The following is an 18,587-nucleotide window of genomic DNA, read 5'->3' as shown; positions in this document are numbered from 1 at the left end:
TCTTTATCTGATGGATAGGATTAGATGAACAACACAGTTTCATTTTGAGTTGTCACTAAATTTTCTTATTTGAAGATATCTGCTAAAAGTCACGTTGAATGCATCCATATTAGCATTTTAATTCGCATCAAAAGTGTGCTTATTCCCTGGGGTACTTTTAGACTGACACTAGGAAAGATGTGCATCTAATGTGTTCGAAGTGCAAATGGACATTGTCTAGTTTATCAACTAGAGCTAATCCAAAAGAAAACTCTGAAATAAGTGTATTCAGAGTCACTGGCTTCTCAACACAAGATTTTTCACTCCACAGCTTGTTCATATAGACACAGCACTCAAAATCTTGCTGTACTTGAACATGTTGTGTAATTTGATGTAGCTTTGCATGCGGTGTAGCAAAATGTAGTATTAAACTGCATGTGTTACGTAGCACAAAATGCGTTTCACTTACCTTTATTTTGATAGACTTTATAGCAGTTTTTCTTTTTCCAGCCATGCACAGAAGTTCTTTTTATTGACATTTTCCATGAATATAATCAGACTCTTACTCCTGTGCTTTTAGAAATGGTTCACAGTCTACAAGGTAAGTGATTTAAAAATAAAGAAACAGTAAAGCATAGAATTCTTTTTCTTGTGTCAGCTGTTAAACTTTTTTTATGAAATACAATATTATATATGTTCACTCTGTATTTTTGAAATAGTGTATTAAGATTTCTAGTCCTATCATAATGAAAATGCAGAAAAGGAAATCCTAAGGATTCTTTTTTTTTTAATTTCAAATGACTGAGGAAAAATTGGAGCAGCATCTCTACTTTTGGTAGTCTGCAGGGTTTATTGACAACTGTTGACAAGCTTATTTCTGTAGACTGTTTTTAACAGGAACTTTCCTGTTTATTGTGTGTCTCTTCTGTCTTTGCATAAATTGTAAGAAAACCACTGTAGAACCCCAATGATGCTGTGCTGTCATTTTGGATAGTGTGGGGCAGCTGAAGAATGTATTTAAATTTTAAGTTTCAGGATGGTTTGTTAGGTGTGATACTTCAATTTTTGTTACTAATGGATTGACTATTGCTTTGATTTACAAATATTGTAGAAGTAACTACTACTATGCTAAGGCATGCTTTTATGCTCTAAAAATGCATAATAGCATTTGTGGATGTTGTCAGTATGAGACTTACTGTTGAAACACTTTAATTCTGAAGATTCTAGATAGCTTTAAATGTACTTTTGAATGAATTCTAAATATAGGTTGTGACATATATCAAGGACATAAGAACTATAGGTAGTGACATTTTGACATAATACCATGCAATAGTGATTCTTTAGTAGTTATGTAAGTCTTTTTCTTAAAATATGTTCTAGTGATTTGTATGTTGTTATTAAATATTTCAGTTCAGAGGACACCAATTAATGGCACGCTAAAGCAGAAGTGTGACTCTAGTGTGTTCTGAACTTGTAAATAAAACAAAGATCTGGGGATGCTATTGGAGGTGTGGTTTTAAAAGTAAGAGTTACGTCTCGTTTGTGGTTATGCATGCTTCCTAAAAATGTAAGCTCTTAGTCTTTGCTCTAGACTACTTCATTTAAACAAACATCTTGCTTGTGTTTTTTTGTTTTGTTAGTTTTTTTTTGTTTATTTTAATTTTGTCTTGCAGGAACAACCAACATGGAGGATACCAGTGCTATACTGATTAAAGATGCTGGTAAATTAAATTTTACTTCACCTTTGAAGGAACAAAGCTACTGTTATGACTGAGTCCTTAAAAATTATACAAAGAATTTTCAAGATTTTAATTTGATTTTTTGGTTTTAAGACACTTTGATTTGATTTTAAGGCACTTGCAAAATAGAATCTAAATTGTGTTTCTCTTTGCACTTGCTGTCAGTATTAACTTTTAGAAAAGCAGATGTGCAAAAATGGTCCTTTTTTTCTTCTGCATTTTTTTAAACAAACCTGCAGACCCTTCCTCTCTTTTCCCATCGTCCTTTTCCATCTACAAAAAAAAAAAAAAAAAAACACTTTGATGAAAAAACTTGATCCATTTTATAAATCAAGAGATTTTTGTGGTGGAAGAAAAGGATTGTCTGAGGCTGGAATCATGGAAAGATTTTTGCTGCTGGAATGAGATTTTTTTTTCTGTGTCTGGTAACTGTTTTCAAGAGCCTGTGATTTTTTTCTGTAGTTCTAATAAAATTTTTCTCCAGAATGCCTTTCACCATGGTGTGATAGTATCTCTTTTCAGAGTATATACATGAGTTTTGTTTTCTTTACTGCACTCTGATACAAAAACATTTCTTGAAACTTTAGGAAGGTAATTTAGAATTAATAAAGACAACAAGCATAACTTTGTTTTTTTTCTTCCTCCCCTCCACAGTGTATAATGCCGTTGGACTTGCTGCCTATGAATTGTTTGATAGCGTGGATTTTGATCAGTGGTTTAAAAATCAGCTACTAGCAGAACTGCAAGTTTCTCATAGCAGGTAACCTTCTCATAACCTTAATGTCTTTTGTCATATAAGTGTAATATAAGTGGGTGATACCAATTTGATAAGGATACCTAATCAGCCAACAACTGGAGATCTGGGAAATACTCAGTGTTTAAATGTGACCACTAAATGAGCAGAGATATGTAAAATATAAAGACAGTTGATCCAATAATAGAAATCATATTGTTCCTGAAACTTCATAATCATTCTCTTCATAATGTGAGTCAGTTACTGGCTGGTGGCTGCTTTCATAAAGTTGTGTAAAAGTGTTATCAGTCTACCTTCTTGCAAGTGTTTGGGTTGACTAAACTTTCTCAGCTCAGTCATATTTCTGCATTTAAAGAAAGATATTTAATTTCTTCAGAGTCCTCACAGCCCTTCAGGTAATAAAGGTTCCATTGAAGTGATGTTTTCAAAATTGTAGCTTAGCCAAAACAGTGATGTGTTCTTTACTGAATCAAATATAAGCTCTGCGTAGTGGTCTTCAGTTAATTTTGCCAGCTACAAAGGAAATAAGGACAAATCAGGATTGTGTTCAGCTGACAGTGTGGATGATTACAGTCTGATTTTATGTAAAAAACACTGTGTAGTCCTCTTGGCTGGGACTTTCCTCACCTTCAAGGTTCTCTGAACTTGGTTGGCCACCTTGTTGGATCCCTCTCGTTAGTGCATATCACAGGTGTTACGAAAGACCAACTTTGGCATCTCGTTACAGACAGAATTGTCCATCACTCCTGCTGACCAGGAAGGCAGCGTTTCTCAGGTTCTCAACCTGAGGTGTTGGACAGGGGAACCTGTCAACCTCAGAGAAAGAACAATAAATGCTAAAATACATGATATCATTGTCAAATGATTTCCATATCATCCTTCAAGCATGAATAAGTGTGTACTGATTTTCTCATGAAAGTCACTGGCAGTCATCCCAATATTCTATGAAAAGTTTTATGTTTTTTTTTCTTTGTTTTGTTTTTGTTTTTTTCTTCTGGAGTTCAAATTCAGGTAAGTACAGTGAAAAGAAGCATGGACTATTTGTTTGCTGATACCCTTAGGAGCTACTTAACAGTCATAAATGATATTCTAAAAGCAGGGGTCAGCCACGTTCTTTAGTTACAGATGCCAGTTACGAGCATTTCGTTTACAAATGAAGTTCAATTTAATTGTATAGTGGAAAAACAAATGACTGTGAACTTATGGGAGGTATCATTTAGAGCTCATTTTGGTGTAATATTGTTTGGAAAGCTAAGAGTAATCTCAAGAAAAACTTTATTTTCCAAGAGTCTGATGTTTACAAGGTTGCAGATCAGCTCTGTGTATCTCAAGAGCTGAAAATTTAGATCATCACAATTGCTTGAATAGTTAAAAGGAGATGCGTTAGTAAGGCAATTTATTCTGAGGATCCTGTAAATTTTTTTTTGTAGAAAAATAGTGCTTCACTGCCACTAAATAAATGTGAAGCAATAATGGGATCTTCTTTGTCCCTAGCTTTGTGCACTAGCTTAGTGAACCGTAGGTACATATGCTCCTTATATAAAATCTCCTATTCTCACAGGGTATACTTTGTTAATAAACTTATGGGAATGTCCCATAAATGACATATTGAGGCTTCATTTTTAACAACCTTAGTTTAGATTGCTATTGTTGTTGTAAAATAAAATGGATCATATAAAAACAGAGTAACAAGACAAAGTAGCTTGTTACTCTGAGTTCTTTGTATAAAGTTTGTTTTGTCCAACTGTACATATCTGCAGGTTAAGCATCCAAATCTAAGGTAGTCTTTATAATTGGTGTAGAGAAATAATATCTCTATAGAAGGCTTTTTCTAAATCTTTGTTGAGCAATTCAGTTTACTCGTTATTTCTTCTTCCTGCTGACTGTAAAGCTGTTTAATGCTCTTGTTTGTGCTGGTCATGCAAAATTTGGTAGTGTCGGTTCTTCTGAAAATTTCTTAAAATATTTTTAACCTGATGACACGCAATGCACATGTTGCCGCAATGCAGTAGTTAAGTTTGTTTTTTTATAAATTGTTTTCAGCTTCAAAGATTGAACATAAAAGGACTTTCAAGAAAATTGCTGGAAATTGTGGTAAAAATAGTTGGAGTCATGGTGACGATAGTAAAGAGAAGATGTGTTTTTATATGCTTTTTGTGTGTTGTATGCAGAATAAACTGCTTGGAGCAATATGTTCCTTTAGTCCTCTAGGAGAGGTACTTTTCTTTTAGCCATCCATTGGTATTGCCTGAGTTTGCCAATGAAAAAGCTGAATTAAAAAAATGCATACATTAAAATTTGGAAGTTAGTCTTTACAAACTAAATTTTTTACTAATAGTCTCAAGAAATAATATGAGATAATAAATATCCATCCTTTAGAGAGGATGGCTAATGAGTTGTGAGGTACAATGATACATGTATTTATTATTTTACTATTTTTAAAGGAATATTCATTTTAATTTTTATTTATTTATTTACTTTTACTATTTTTAAAGGTATAAACCAATACGCCGACGAGTAATTTGGCTGATTGGACAATGGATTTCTGTAAAATTTAAATCAGATATGAGGCCTATGTTGTATGAGGCAATTCGTAACTTGCTTCAGGACCAAGACTTAGTGGTAAGTATTTATGAGTAGACACTTAATCGGTTTTTATGAAGCAAGTGGTTAATCCAAAACATGCCATCTCCTATGTAAACTTAGTTGAAAACTATAAAACATCATACCATGAAATGAACCATTAGTGTATTTTCCAGGTGATGGCTCTCAAGGCTGGAAAACAACTGGCAATAGCAGCCATCTGCATTTGTACGAAAGGTTTGAGGCATAGATCAATCCAACTCTTGAATGCTTTCTGTAGGGAAATCAAGGTTATTCTGTGATGAAACAATATTCTGTATTGCAGAGAATAAGTACCAGTGTATTTTTCTTCTGCTGTTTGCAGAAGCCAATTGGGTGGAGTTCTCTGGTTTGAAGCCAGCAGGTAAACTGGAAGATAAGATGATGTTAAAAACAAAATAAAACAAAAAACAAAATCCTACAACCTTAGCACTTAGCAAAAAGCTTTAGTTTAATATTAGTTAGGAACTTCAATCTGACGGTTATTTTTGTAATTCCAGACAATATTATCCAGGCAGGGTGCATTTCTGTTTCAATGTGTCATGACTGTTTCCCAAGTTAATGCTTCATGGACATCTGTTTTGTTAGCTTGAGCTGATCTGTGATTCTGAGCTTTTTGAGTGACAGTCATAACTGTCACTCAAAAAGATAACGTGAGCTTAAAATCATTCTCCATTGCAACAACTTTTATCACAGGCTAGCTACCTTCTTTTGCCAATCTTCTTTGACCCTTGGTATTTTTTCTGGGTGTTATCTTTTTAATGTTACCAAATAAACTTCAAAGGATTCTAAACAAAAATATGCTTTGCTGAACTAAGGAAATCTTAGACGATGACAGAATATATGGGAGGATTCAATTGTCAAAACAAGAGTTGATTTGCTATTTGAAGATATTGTGATGATAATGAAAATATTTAATGGAGGTAAATGTGATGGTTTCTGACTTTTTTTTTTGTCTTTCAGGTCCGTATAGAAGCAGCTACAACACTGAAGCTAAATATCCTTCTCATAAGATTTTTTTTTTATAAGTTATTTCAAAGTGACTGGAAGATAAATGATTTGGAAGTTACTAATGAATTCTTTACCTTATTTTGTCATATGCTGCATTTGGTTATTTGATCTCTCATCTATTTGTCAATCAATATTCAGTTTTCCCTTAATCACTGTTTACCTGTAGACGACTTTGAATTCAGAACTGACCAGTTCTTGCCGGTAAGAGCATTTATATTGGGAGTATTGTCAAGAGCAGATTCTTAGAAGCAAAGCAGGAAAAGATCATTTCCAAGTTCATTTTAACACAGATTATTCAGCAAGCCGTGTGTGTATATATACCTATTTAATCTTTGGCCAGTGTCTAAAGCCTCCATCTGCCTCTGTTAAGTTTTCTAATGTGCAGTTTACAGATACAGTTCAAAACCTCTTGCTATTATAAACATTCCAAATTGCTACAGTTGTCTTTAGTAGTAGATGCAATGTGTACTGCAAGATGCTGGGTTTTTTGCTTAGCACAAATGCTGTTTTCAACAAATAAGCCTCTTCATTAGTGCTGCTTCCTTTCCAATATGCCTGTTCCAAAGACTGTTTTTATATTTATATATATACACACACACACACACACACACAAATATGTGATAAATATATATATTATATTTACACACACACACACACACTAACTGTAGATGTTTGTTTATAAAAGCGTCTTCTGAATATAGAAACCCTTTCTTGTTCTGCTGTTTGGATGGTCTTCATTGTGATCATTAGTGCTGGCATTACATAAACAGTGAAATATAAAACATAAATGTACATACAAGAGAGATTTATATTGGTGTCACAAATATACCAGCTGTATTTTGTTTGCATTTGAGTCACAGTTCCTTTGGGAACAGACTAGATGAAAATGCAAAGTGCATCGGCACCGCAATTTCTACAAGCTACGTTATCTATGCTGAAGTTGTTTAAGAAGCTTCCTTCAGTTTAAAATCTGAATTTTATTTATTTATCCAGAAGCTGGAAGAGCTTATAACTTTGCTTATAAATCTCCATAAAATGTTTTCTGTTTCTTAAAACATGACAACCATATGCTTTGAATTAGGTCACATGCTTGAACTGTTGCACACGAGTGTCTCTAAATTTTTTATAGCCATCTTTAATCTGTGAGTGGCTAATACTCTTTTTGAAAATGCAAGACAAACATTTTGCACATTCTGTAAGTGTTGTTCAAGGTGCATAGAACCTCTTAGGTCAGTGTTGTAAGATATGTGAATAAGTGCTGGTTTGTGTCACCAGTTTCTTTAATGGTTTGTTCTGTTGTTTGTTTGCTTTTCTTCTAGTATCTGGAATCCATGTTTACACTGCTCTTTCAGCTGCTTCAGGAGGTTACAGAATGTGACACCAAAATGCACGTTCTTCATGTTCTCTCTTGTGTCATTGAAAGAGTCAACATGCAGGTATTTTTTAAATTTTTTTTTTGAAATTTCTCTTATTAATACATAAGTCATTGTTATGGTAGACACCTACATTATTTGCTTTATCTGATCTCATTTCCCACTGATTTTTTTTGCATAACATGATCTTGATTCTTTTTTCTTACTTCCTTTTTTAAGTTAGCTATGTTTTTTACATTTTTTTGTTTGTTTTTGAGAACAGATAGAATCCATCTGCTAATTTTAATTCTTTAATTCTTACAGTGTTTATTTTTTTCCAGACTTCTGTCAAATTATCTCTTCTTCCTTCTGAGCTATATTTTTTAGTGAACGTTACTTATTGTAGACAATTCTTGTGACAAAATGTTTAGGGAGTGTGCAGTTATATTCCTGATTTCTCCTTGGTTGTGATATGATTGAGGATTACCTTAGCTTCACCAAGGTTTCACATCCAGGTTATCAATCTTGAGAGCTTTCTACTTTTTCAGTTTAAAGTTAAAGAAGTTTTGCAGAATTGAATTGCTGTCTGCTGTTGTCTCTTTTCATGGCAGTGCTGTAATTAAAACAGAAATAATGCATAGTTGAAGCTTATCTTCTCTTTTTACAAGTAATCCTCTCTTAGAGTCCAGTGTAGTTTTTCTGATTGTTCTTTGGAGAAAAAGTCAACATGGGAGCAGGTTCCCTTTCGTCTTTTATTACCCAGGGTAATAACAGGAAAACAAATTCAATGATGGTCTTTCAAGACTATAGAGAGTGTGTCATTTTGCAACAACTCTTATTTTTAAGGGTTTTATTTCCCTATTTTTAGAGAATGCAGTTATTCAGTAATCCTAAGTGGAGAACACAGTGATATGGGAGCATCTTCAGATGTCAAAATCCAAGAATTTGGTGCTGTGTATGCTTCCTAAGTCTTATCATTTTACAAATGTCAGCATAAATAATATATTATTTTCAGAACACTATAGACTCAGGAGTCATTCTGGTCACACAGGATGAAATATGATGTTTTAAGAGGGAGAAAAAAGGAGTAAACTAAAGAAAATTGTATTTCTGTTGTGACAGAAGTAGATCCTAAATCTTTCAAAAATAAAGCCTGGGATAAATTAATGATCTTGTTTCACACATTAAGACAAAAATTTGTGTTCTGAACTTCAGATACGACCATATGTAGGATGTTTGGTTCAATATTTACCCCTCCTTTGGAAACAGAGTGAGGAGCACAATATGCTGCGATGTGCCATTCTAACCACCCTAATCCATCTTGTTCAGGTAAGGTGTGACAGTTCCATAAATGATACCACTATCTTTTTCTACCCTCTCATGCATGTTTATGGGTTCGGTACATATATATTTTGTTGACAAAAATAAGATGTATTTTGCTTTTGTAGAGTGTTGCTATTCAGTCTTTTAATAAAAATATGGTAGTCTGCTGAGACAAATATTTTGGTAAAAATAGTTCTTTAGGGAGAAAAATGACTGAATTCTGGAGGCTGCCGCCTTAGGCTTTTTGTTTTTATTCTTGGAATCATTACCTCCTTTGGGTGGAAAGCAGCTCATTCTGGACTTTTACTTCTCAAAATGTGGTAGGAGTATCAGTCTCTTCAGTTATTATTTATAGTTCTGACTAGATTCTGCAATGGAGTCCTGCTCATTACTCCATTACATGTTCCTTCAATATCTTTCAGGAATATGGAATTTTCTGTTTCAGTTACAAAAATTCTGTGAATTTTATCATGACATACTTCAAAATCATAGACTGAAATAGAGGCCAGCACAGTATAGTTTGCTTTGGTGCCTTTGTGTTTGCTCTTTTTTTAAAAGATTAGCATCAAATATTTACCTTTGTGTTTAAATCCTTGCCATTATGCTTAACATCTCTCAGGATCTATTTCTCAGGACATTTCTTTAGAAGTCCAAACTTTTTATTGTTATTTCTACCACTGCCTTTTTACCTCATGACTTCTGACACCTCAGACATACTTTTGCAATGATTGCTGCAACATTATTATATAGCATATAGAAAAAATCTTACTTCATTCCTCCTGAAACTTCTCAGCTTTTTAGACATTGTCTTCACCTTTTTAAGTTATGAAACAGAGACTATACAAGTTTGATCTGCCCACTTATGTAAAAGACTTATCTACAGTTATTTGTATTCCAAACAGCTTTTTTTCCTCTTTTGAGAATTTATGTATGCCCATAATCTTCTCTTTAACTATACATGGATGTTTGATTTTTCAGTGTCCATTTTAAAGTGGCAAGGTCAGATCTTTAAAGGTTTGTTTGAGCAGGGACTCCTATTACCTTGTTTGTGCTTGTAACTAGAGCTTCTCACTGCAATAGTGTTTTTGAGAATAGAGATGAATGTAATGATTCTCAGGTCCTTTTTTTTTCCTGAAGGCTGTTTTTTTGTAGACTGTTTGTGGACCTGTGTGTTACAGGAGACTTTTTTGTGACAGAATATGTTGCTTACCAGACTGTATTAGTCAGTGTTAGATTGTTCATCTAGCTAAGCTTGTTTAGCTCATGTAAAAACTTACATCCTTCAAATCTCTAAGGAAACACTAAGGAAAAAGATCTTGCTATTACTAATTCTTAAATTTGAAATATTTAAGAATGTGTGTAATTGAGTAAAAATGCAAGTAAATTTGCAAAATGCAAGTAGTAAGTATTGAGGAAAATAGTGAAGAATAAACCTGAATAGATGATTACATTGCTTGTAGATCCAGAAATGCTTTTTAAGAGTTGATTGGCTAATAGTATGTCATTCTGAAAACAGGTTGAAAGGAAGTTTCTGTCTATTTTATATGCGTCAACCTGTTCTCCAAAGCTCCCTCTAAAAAGAGCATTCAGACCATGTATTTATAAAAGTGTGTAAGAGTTATTCCAGAAAGAAGCCTTAGCTGAGATATAAATCAAATAAATTAAAGCTTTAATGATTCAAAAAATCGTAAATATGCAGAAGTAGAATTCTTGCTTCATCTATCCTCATTTCACTTGATGAGTAATATCACAAAATAACTAGTTGTTTCTAATATAATAATTCTAGTATTCATTAGATTAGTTTTGATTATTAATTTCAGCAATAATAATCTTATTTTACAAATTAGTTGTATTTTTTATTAAATGATTGTTGAAAAAATTCTGCCATGGGTCCTTGGATAAGTATCTTTTTTCATCTCAGACTCCTTGATAACTTAAAAAATAAAATAATTGCTGTCAGCAGTATAGAAATCTTTGTTAAGAAAGAAATGGAAACTCTTTTCCTGATTCTTAGGACATGTCAGAAGATTTAGAATGTAATAATGTCCCTGTGTCCAATAAAGTCTCTACCTCTGTCTTTAACACTTTCAATTCAGTATTTATTAGTATTTATTAGAGCTGTGACTTTTTCATAGAAAAAAGACCAAAGGATGTTTTAAGATAACTGTTTTTCTTTGCAGACCACTGTTTGTCAAAAGCTCAAGTAACTTTTCACAAGATTTGTTGAAAGTTGAGGAGTCTCAAACTGTTAATGCCTTCTTTTTGTATGTAATGGATGTAATTTGGGCTTGATTTCCTTAATGTATATTTACCATATGTAACTAAAGGAGCATCCTGGATCTTTATCAGTGTTCCTCTTGCAATACTTTTTGAAAGATTTTCTTTTTTAGGTGTTTTAAATGTTTCTACTTATTCCTACAGGGACTGGGAGCAGACAGCAAAAATCTCTATCCTTTTCTACTTCCAGTTATTCAGCTAAGTACAGATGTTTCCCAGCCTCCACATGTCTATCTTCTGGAAGATGGTTTAGAATTGTGGTAAGAGTGTTCTTCATCACAGTCTTAATTTTAAAACTCATTTTTATCCTCAGGAAAAGCCAACAAGCAAACAAAAAAACCCATGATTTAACAAACACTTTGACTGTTTTAAGTTTTTATGTATTCTAGATAAATAGACCCCGATGTCATCTATTTCATATCTTTTCTCCAAAGAGGATTTACTTAGGATGTTAATGAAAGAAGCACAATTAAAAGTAACCAGTTGAGTACAAAATGTATTTTCAGGCAATTGCTAGCAAAATACATATTTGTTTTGATAATGAACAGCAAGGTGAAAAATGTAGTGTCCTTGCTATGTTAGTGTTGAGGTAACTGCTTGGTGTACTTGAGGAGTGCAACAGCCCGTTGATTCTCATAGCTGGACACTGGAAGAGATGCAATTTTAGAGAGTGAACTGCTGGAGAAGTTATTTTCCAAAATGCAAGCTGTCTGAACTAGAACAGTGAGAGGCCATATAATCCATCTGCCCTGAGGTTAATTTTCTTGTTCATGGTGCAGCTGAACTCTAAAAGGAAAAACAGCTATTCAGACATCCAGCATATTTCTTTCATGAAAGTTGCTGTGTATTGACTTGATTCTGAGATAGTGAGAGGAATAGGATTCCTTTGATCTAGACTGTAGATAGGCATTTGAATTACAAATACTTAGCCTGCAAATGGTCTGTGTTATCTGAGGCAAAACTAAGATTTAAAAGGCTTTTGGTGGTGGGAGAGTGACTTTGAAGTGTGAGATCTTGAAGAAATTTAAACTAGGGACCTTTTAAGTGCATCAGTTCACAACTTTTATGTTTTTTTCTTGATCTGATCTTGAGAGAATTATTCATATGTGTGTAAGCTTCTTTTTTAAAGATTTCCTAGAGCTTCAGGATGGAGCTGGGAGGCAATGCCAGGACTTACAGGACTCCAACTGCTGCCAGAGAAAGCAGCTGGAGGCCAGTTGAGATATGTTACACCACCTGAAAAGTTAATTAGATACCATAGTCCTACACCCGAGCTATGGGAACACACTGGAATGTGATGGTGGTGCTCGTGCCTTTTTTTGGTGGTGGTGCAAGTGGTGTCTTTTGTTTTGTTTTCTAAACATAAACACTTGGTCTGTATTCAGTGTTTTCAAACCACAGGATTTTAAAATTGATGTGATTGGTTACTGTTGATACAGATACCATTGACACAGCTGTGCTGAGCAGTTGGCTGCAGCAGCTCCTTGGAGGTTCTCAAATGCTCCACGTGTTTTCCCGTACGCTGAACGTCCTTCTCATGTCCTTTCTCTTGTCCTGGCTGCTGAAGTCTTATCCTTAAACATTTCCACTGCTGCATTTTTGAGGATATGTTGTTTTTAAAGCACTTTTGTTTTCTTGTGTTAGCAAGGTCCATGTTTATACCGATGGTAACATTGTAACTTGAAATGTTCATCAAGTTGTTAGTATTTACTTGAAGTTTATGTACGTTGTTACTAGATCCTTGCAGTGTTTTGCATCTGTCAAGATTATCACTCTCTGTTATGTCTAGGTGCTCTAATTTCACTTTGTCTGTCCTTAGGTTAGTAACATTGGAGAATAGTCCCTGTCTTACACCTGAGCTCCTGAGAATATTTCAGAACATGTCTGCCCTTCTTGGTGAGTCCTTTACTAATAAAGCTTCCAATTTTCTTCTAACGCCCAGTGTTGTTCATATCCTTCAGTGACCATTATTGTAGCTGCAAAGGCCAAATGATTAGCAAAATTGTTACTATTCAGGAATCAAGAACAGGATTTCTTCAGCTTTCCCATTTTCTTCATTTATTGTGTACTTATTGTAAAGATTTTTGTTTTTAAATAAATTGAAGCTGCTTTGTACTCAAAAGGTAAAACAAACTTGATTAGCATAAACTGTAAAAAGAGTATAAGAATGGTTTATAAGCAAAGCTTATAATTTTGAACTCATTGAGGTGATTTTTACTCGGTTGTTTTAGTTCATTGGTTAGTTTCCAATGGATTCCAATAGATGATCTTCATCTATTACTTCCTTAATTTATAGGCTTCCCTATATGGAAAACTTGCAATAGCCATACGTACACTCAATGTTAATGTTATTAAAATGCAGTGCTAACCCAAACTATGTGACTGCAAACCGATTTTTTTTGGCAGAATTAAATTAAGAAATGTCACAGCTCTACTGTGTGCTGTGTTTTCTAACCCTAAATAAAGAGGATTAGGGGGTAAACAGTTCAGGTGCTCCATGAAATTGATTTAGTTTTTATGCAAGTCCCTGAGATTTTTATCACCAAATGTTCAGGATTTTACTGATGTTGGTTATATGAGATATTTGTCCAGTCTGCTTACCAGAATGATGATTTCTAGTCTGAAGTATTGAAATTAGCTTTTCCATTATTAAGATAGCAATGGAGTTGGATGTTTTCCAGCTATCTGAATATGGCTTTTTAGATATGTATCAGTGGAGCAGCCCTGAAATTGAAAGCTGTAGTTTTGCTTGAGTTGTTGACAAAATAAAAACTTACCGATGATGGTTAAGATTCAGTGCTTAAGAAATGTGCTTTTTTTTCTTTTTGCTTTGTAACTAATGAGAATATTAAAATATTTAAAAGTTTGGTTTCTGTAAATATAATTTTGTTTAATGAAAGTTTCATTACTAACTAAATGGACTAAATGAAAGTTTTAGTTTTTGTAGGCTATGAAGCTAATAGTTACAGGAAGTTTTTTTCCAGAAGCTTTTGTAAAAATTACAAAAGTTGACATTTTAATTAGTCACTAGTTTCAGCACTGTTATTTTTTCTGATCTAGTGGTTAATAGACCATGGCTGCACAGTGGGTGGGTTCTAGATGAGGTCTCTCATTTCTCTGTATATGCCAGATTGCTAAGGAATAAATAGTACTCAGAGATAGCGGCGTTTGGCGTTGTTCTGGTTGTCTTCATCCTATCTGCTACTCTTGCAGAGTAAAGTGGAGGAATGTTGGGTGTGTAGACCTGAATATACTACAAAAAGCTACTATATAAATTATGATTTATGGCTTATGACTTATTTATGGCTTATCACTATGTAAGTGGTTATGATTTTCATAATTGCATCATGCTGCCAACCTACTTGTGTTAAACTTAGAGTGTATATTTGTCATTTGCCTGTGTTTTTCAATGCTTTTTTATCTCTGTGAAACCACGTCCTGTAGGTATGAGTTTTAAGTCCACATGCTTTTCTTGCTGACACATTCAAGGTGTGACCTAAAGCTCATTGTGTTTTGCTTCAAAAGCTCAATACCATTAATATGACATCTGAGACAGATGACCATGCCTCTGATCAGTCTTTCACTAGTTGTAGTCAACATTTACTTGCACAGAATATAAAAGGTTTATAATTTATTGGCAATTAATGAGTTTCTTAAGTATGTTACAATATGCTCCATGTTTTTTATGTTCTACCACACATATCTAAGCACAATAACACACACCAGACTTTTTTTCCCTTGGTTAGCATAGGTTGGTTAAGTGATAACTGTTTCCTTGTACTTTTATGTCTCTGGCAGTGAGATTTTGAAACCAAGCATAATTCTTTTTCTGGTGTTTGTAGGCATCTGGCACTTATAAGCCATGTGGGGAAAAAGGCATTTAGAACTGAATTATTTCAATTGTGTTTTGGTTTGTTGAGGAGATTCTTATTTGTGATTTCTTTTTTCCAGAACTGAGTTCAGAAAACCTCAAGAATTGTTTTAAGATCATCAATGGTTATATTTTCTTATCTTCATCTGAATTTTTGCAGGTATGTTACCATTGTGTAAAGCTTCATATTAGCACCTTCCTTATTGTTCCTTATTGGCCAGCTAAGTTTTTCCCCTTGCTTTGGGAAATATCACCTACCTAGGAGCATGCGTATTCTCATTCATTTGTTTATTTTTAGGAACACTTTTCTGATCTTAGTTAGCTCATTATGGTGCATATAGTGGATGTCCAGTAATATAAGATTTCAGAAAAGTTATTAATAAGAGTTAAGATTCATGTGAATTTATTTAATACTTTGATACCTGGAAAGGTCCTATAAAAGTTAATAATATTTACTAGTTTGCTAACTGTCTTACTAGGATAGTGTTAGGATCATAAGTTCTCTGAAGGAGTCAACTAGAGATGTTATCTTGTTCATTGAGACTGATTGATGACAAAGCTTTCATTAAATATGATCAGTTCAGGAAAGATGAGTTTTAGCAGTCATGATCTTTCAAGAACAGCTGGGTTGTCTGACATGTAGCACTGCTGAGTTTTGGAATGCTTACACATAGAGCTAAAATAAGGTTTCTTTTTTTCTCCCTCTTTTAATTTTAGATGTATGCTACTGACTTGTGCCGGTCATTTTGTGAACTCTTAAAGGACATAACTATTGAAGGTCAAGTTCAAGTTTTAAAGGTAGTATGTAATCAAAATATTCTTAATATGCAGATATTCAGCTCTATTATCTTAACTATTTTAATTGGATCATGTCTTGGCAGTATCATGTCTGGCCTTTACAGGCAGGTGGCCAAACATTGTATTATCAAGATGGGATTGTTCTCGGGAATCTTAGAGCACTAAGAACATCACTTTTTATGGAGAACGTGTGTAAATTAGGTGTCTTATAATGTATGCAACATATTGAAAAAAAGGCCATGCCAACATTTTTCAATATACAGTAGCATTTAGACAAAACAAGGAGTGTATTTATATCAATTGACTTAAATTAGGCTTAATCTTTGGCTATCAGTGTACTGTTGTAACATGTAGAAAACTAATTAAAGTTTTTCCATTCTAATTGAATTTAAGAATAGAGAGTACTTTGTGAGCCAGAACAGTTCATGGAGGAGTTCAGTAAAGCCAAAGTGCAAAAAGTAAAAAGGCAAAATTGATTTGTGAATGGATTACATATTTTGAATAGTATTTAAATAAAAAAGGAGAAAAGCAATAAAGCAATTTGAGTGAAGGATAATAGTGGGCAGAAAGTACAAATCTTTTCAATGGATTGTAGTGAGCTAAGTGGCTTTTGGAGGTGTGTGTACATAAAGACTGGATTTATGGATATTTTAACCACAGTTGAAGTGGTTGCTGTGTTAATTCTGCTGGCAACAATGGCAAGTGTTTAAGAAACGGAGAGAATTTATTCATATGGCATGAAAACCTAAACAGTTCTATCTGTCCTTCTCCTATGACTGTCTGTGAAGTGTTTTAGGTAGGTGAATGCATCTTTTCTGGTAGAAAAGAGGTTGTTGAACAGAACTGCTGACAAGGAAGCTGTCCTTTCCTGTGGTTACTTTGAGAATTCCTGTGAGATGAGCCTTTGAAAAAAGGAATTTTTGTATCTAATTTCTGCTTCATATTCAGGAGCAGCAAAGCCACTGTTCACAGCATCCAGTTTTGGAATGTTTCAGGTTGCATGAACACATCCAGGGAGCTGGTAGGTCCCATGCAGTGATGACGGGACAGAGGAACAGGAATGATCCCTACAGATGAGACTTGCAGAGTGCTTCACTAGAGCATTCTTTCAGTTTTGAGCTCTTCTGAAATGAATTGTAATCCTGCTTTTTACATATAGGTAGCAGCAAGCATCCTACCATCAAGATTATTTTATAGACCTGTTTTAAATCTGTTTTAAATCTGTTACAATTTCTGAATACAATTAAAGTCTACTTTCCTTTTGTTTTTAAGGTTGTGGAAAATGTCCTAAAGGTAAACCCTGTTTTGGGGCCTCAAATGTTTCAACCTCTTCTTCCATCAGTATTTAGGGGAATTCTCGATGGAGAGGTAAGAATTATTATTGTTGACTGCTGTCAACTCCATGTTACTTTAAGGAAGGTACCCTCAACTCACTGCCTTAACTTTCATTTTGACATTTTTTTCTTTCTAGTTTTAAGTATACAAAGAGCTAGTAGATACCCTTAAAATAACTTACATAGTAGCACCTAAATCTTGTTAAAGCAGCGTATTTCTTCACTTCTGCTGTCATCCAGTGTTTATTTCAATGAAATGGCACAGATTTTCATCCTGTTTCTAAACTGTTAAAGCAGAAAATGTGTCATAGTTACCCTGGTAATACTCTCTCAGATCTTTTGCAGGTGTTGAAGGTTTTTTATTGTTGGGTTTTGCTTAAAACAAGCTACCCCTTGTTAAGTGTCACATGCACCAGAGGAAAATGAGCTGGGAAGGAAGCTTTTTCTAGCTGATGTAACATGATCACATCTTTCAGCTCTCGTTAAATATGAGAGAAGTTTTAGGATGTTTTTTTTTTTGCTTAGATGGTCTTAAGTTCTTCCTTTTGATGTTGCTGTTATGTAAGTAATATCTATTGTAGTTAAATGCTTATTTCACTTGAGTGGAATTTTACATTCCCTTTTAAAATGCTAACTTGTTAATTCTTTTTTTTTTAAGTTATAATTTGGTAATATCATTTATAAATTTTTAGAAATAGCTGGAGTATTACTTAGCCTGTTACTCATCATTTTCCCACATTAATGGAATAAATGAGTGAATTATTAAACTTCTGAGTGGCTACTACAAAGGAGGAGTCTTTGCTATCCAAGCTGATCCCCCGGAAATAGCAGAAGAGAAAGTAATGGGTATATGAGGTGCACTGCAGCACCTTGAGAAATCCCAAGTACTTGTCTGAACTATTTTAATGTTCTGCTTTCTTTAATTTTCTCTTTCTGCCAGTGATCTGTGCACAAGTCTTTGCTGTCAAGAAGTTTTGGTGTTGGACCAAAAGAATTCAAATACTTTTTTTATTTTTTCTAACTGTGGGGCCTTGCAGCGCTAACAGGACAAAAAATATATATATTTTTGTTAGAAAAATTAGTGGGGGAATTCTTATGCTTATGTCTTTTTGAGCAAAACCATAGATTCTTTGAGAGTTACAGACTTGCAAGTAACAACATTGGCTCCCACAATAACTCAGATATTCCAAAGATTAAACCAAGCAATATTACTTAGCAATATATTGGTTATTGTATAAAATACAAAAAGTTTGAACAAATTGTTGTTTGAAAGATTCAAAACTATCCAGATTAAAACAGAGTAGATTATTAAAAGAGATATTCTGCTTGAAGACCATAATTATTTCATTTACGAATATTCAAAAGTGTATTAATCTTGCATTTTCACTAATAGCTTTTTCAGATAAACTTCTTATTTTTCAAGTAAGCAGTTCCAGCAGTTTGTCTTGCTGAGTGCTGGATAATAGGAATAAATCTGTGTTTTCTTTTTAAAATGAAAATTAATAACTAACCATAATAAACTAATGA

General features: G+C 33.8%; 1 protein-coding gene across 2 annotated transcripts in view; it reads left to right on the top strand.

The window, feature by feature from the left end:
• The window catches only part of IPO11 (importin 11), a 69,464-nt gene that overhangs the window by 20,411 nt on the left and 30,466 nt on the right, over positions 1 to 18,587 (top strand). For both annotated transcript variants that reach the window (XM_026037041.1, XM_026037050.1), the window contains exons 14-26: positions 490 to 580; positions 1,653 to 1,700; positions 2,373 to 2,478; positions 4,968 to 5,094; positions 6,058 to 6,091; positions 6,266 to 6,306; positions 7,425 to 7,541; positions 8,673 to 8,786; positions 11,202 to 11,317; positions 12,877 to 12,953; positions 15,009 to 15,088; positions 15,646 to 15,726; positions 16,999 to 17,094. In XM_026037041.1, coding sequence (XP_025892826.1) covers positions 490 to 580; positions 1,653 to 1,700; positions 2,373 to 2,478; positions 4,968 to 5,094; positions 6,058 to 6,091; positions 6,266 to 6,306; positions 7,425 to 7,541; positions 8,673 to 8,786; positions 11,202 to 11,317; positions 12,877 to 12,953; positions 15,009 to 15,088; positions 15,646 to 15,726; positions 16,999 to 17,094 — 1,128 coding nt within the window. The remainder of the gene's footprint in view (positions 1 to 489; positions 581 to 1,652; positions 1,701 to 2,372; positions 2,479 to 4,967; positions 5,095 to 6,057; positions 6,092 to 6,265; positions 6,307 to 7,424; positions 7,542 to 8,672; positions 8,787 to 11,201; positions 11,318 to 12,876; positions 12,954 to 15,008; positions 15,089 to 15,645; positions 15,727 to 16,998; positions 17,095 to 18,587) is intronic.

Source organism: Nothoprocta perdicaria, unplaced genomic scaffold, assembly GCF_003342845.1.
Source record: "Nothoprocta perdicaria isolate Ctin4 unplaced genomic scaffold, notPer1 scaffold_1, whole genome shotgun sequence".
In the NCBI taxonomy this organism is placed as follows: Eukaryota; Metazoa; Chordata; class Aves; order Tinamiformes; family Tinamidae; genus Nothoprocta; species Nothoprocta perdicaria.
This window is presented reverse-complemented; position numbering and strand designations above follow the sequence as displayed.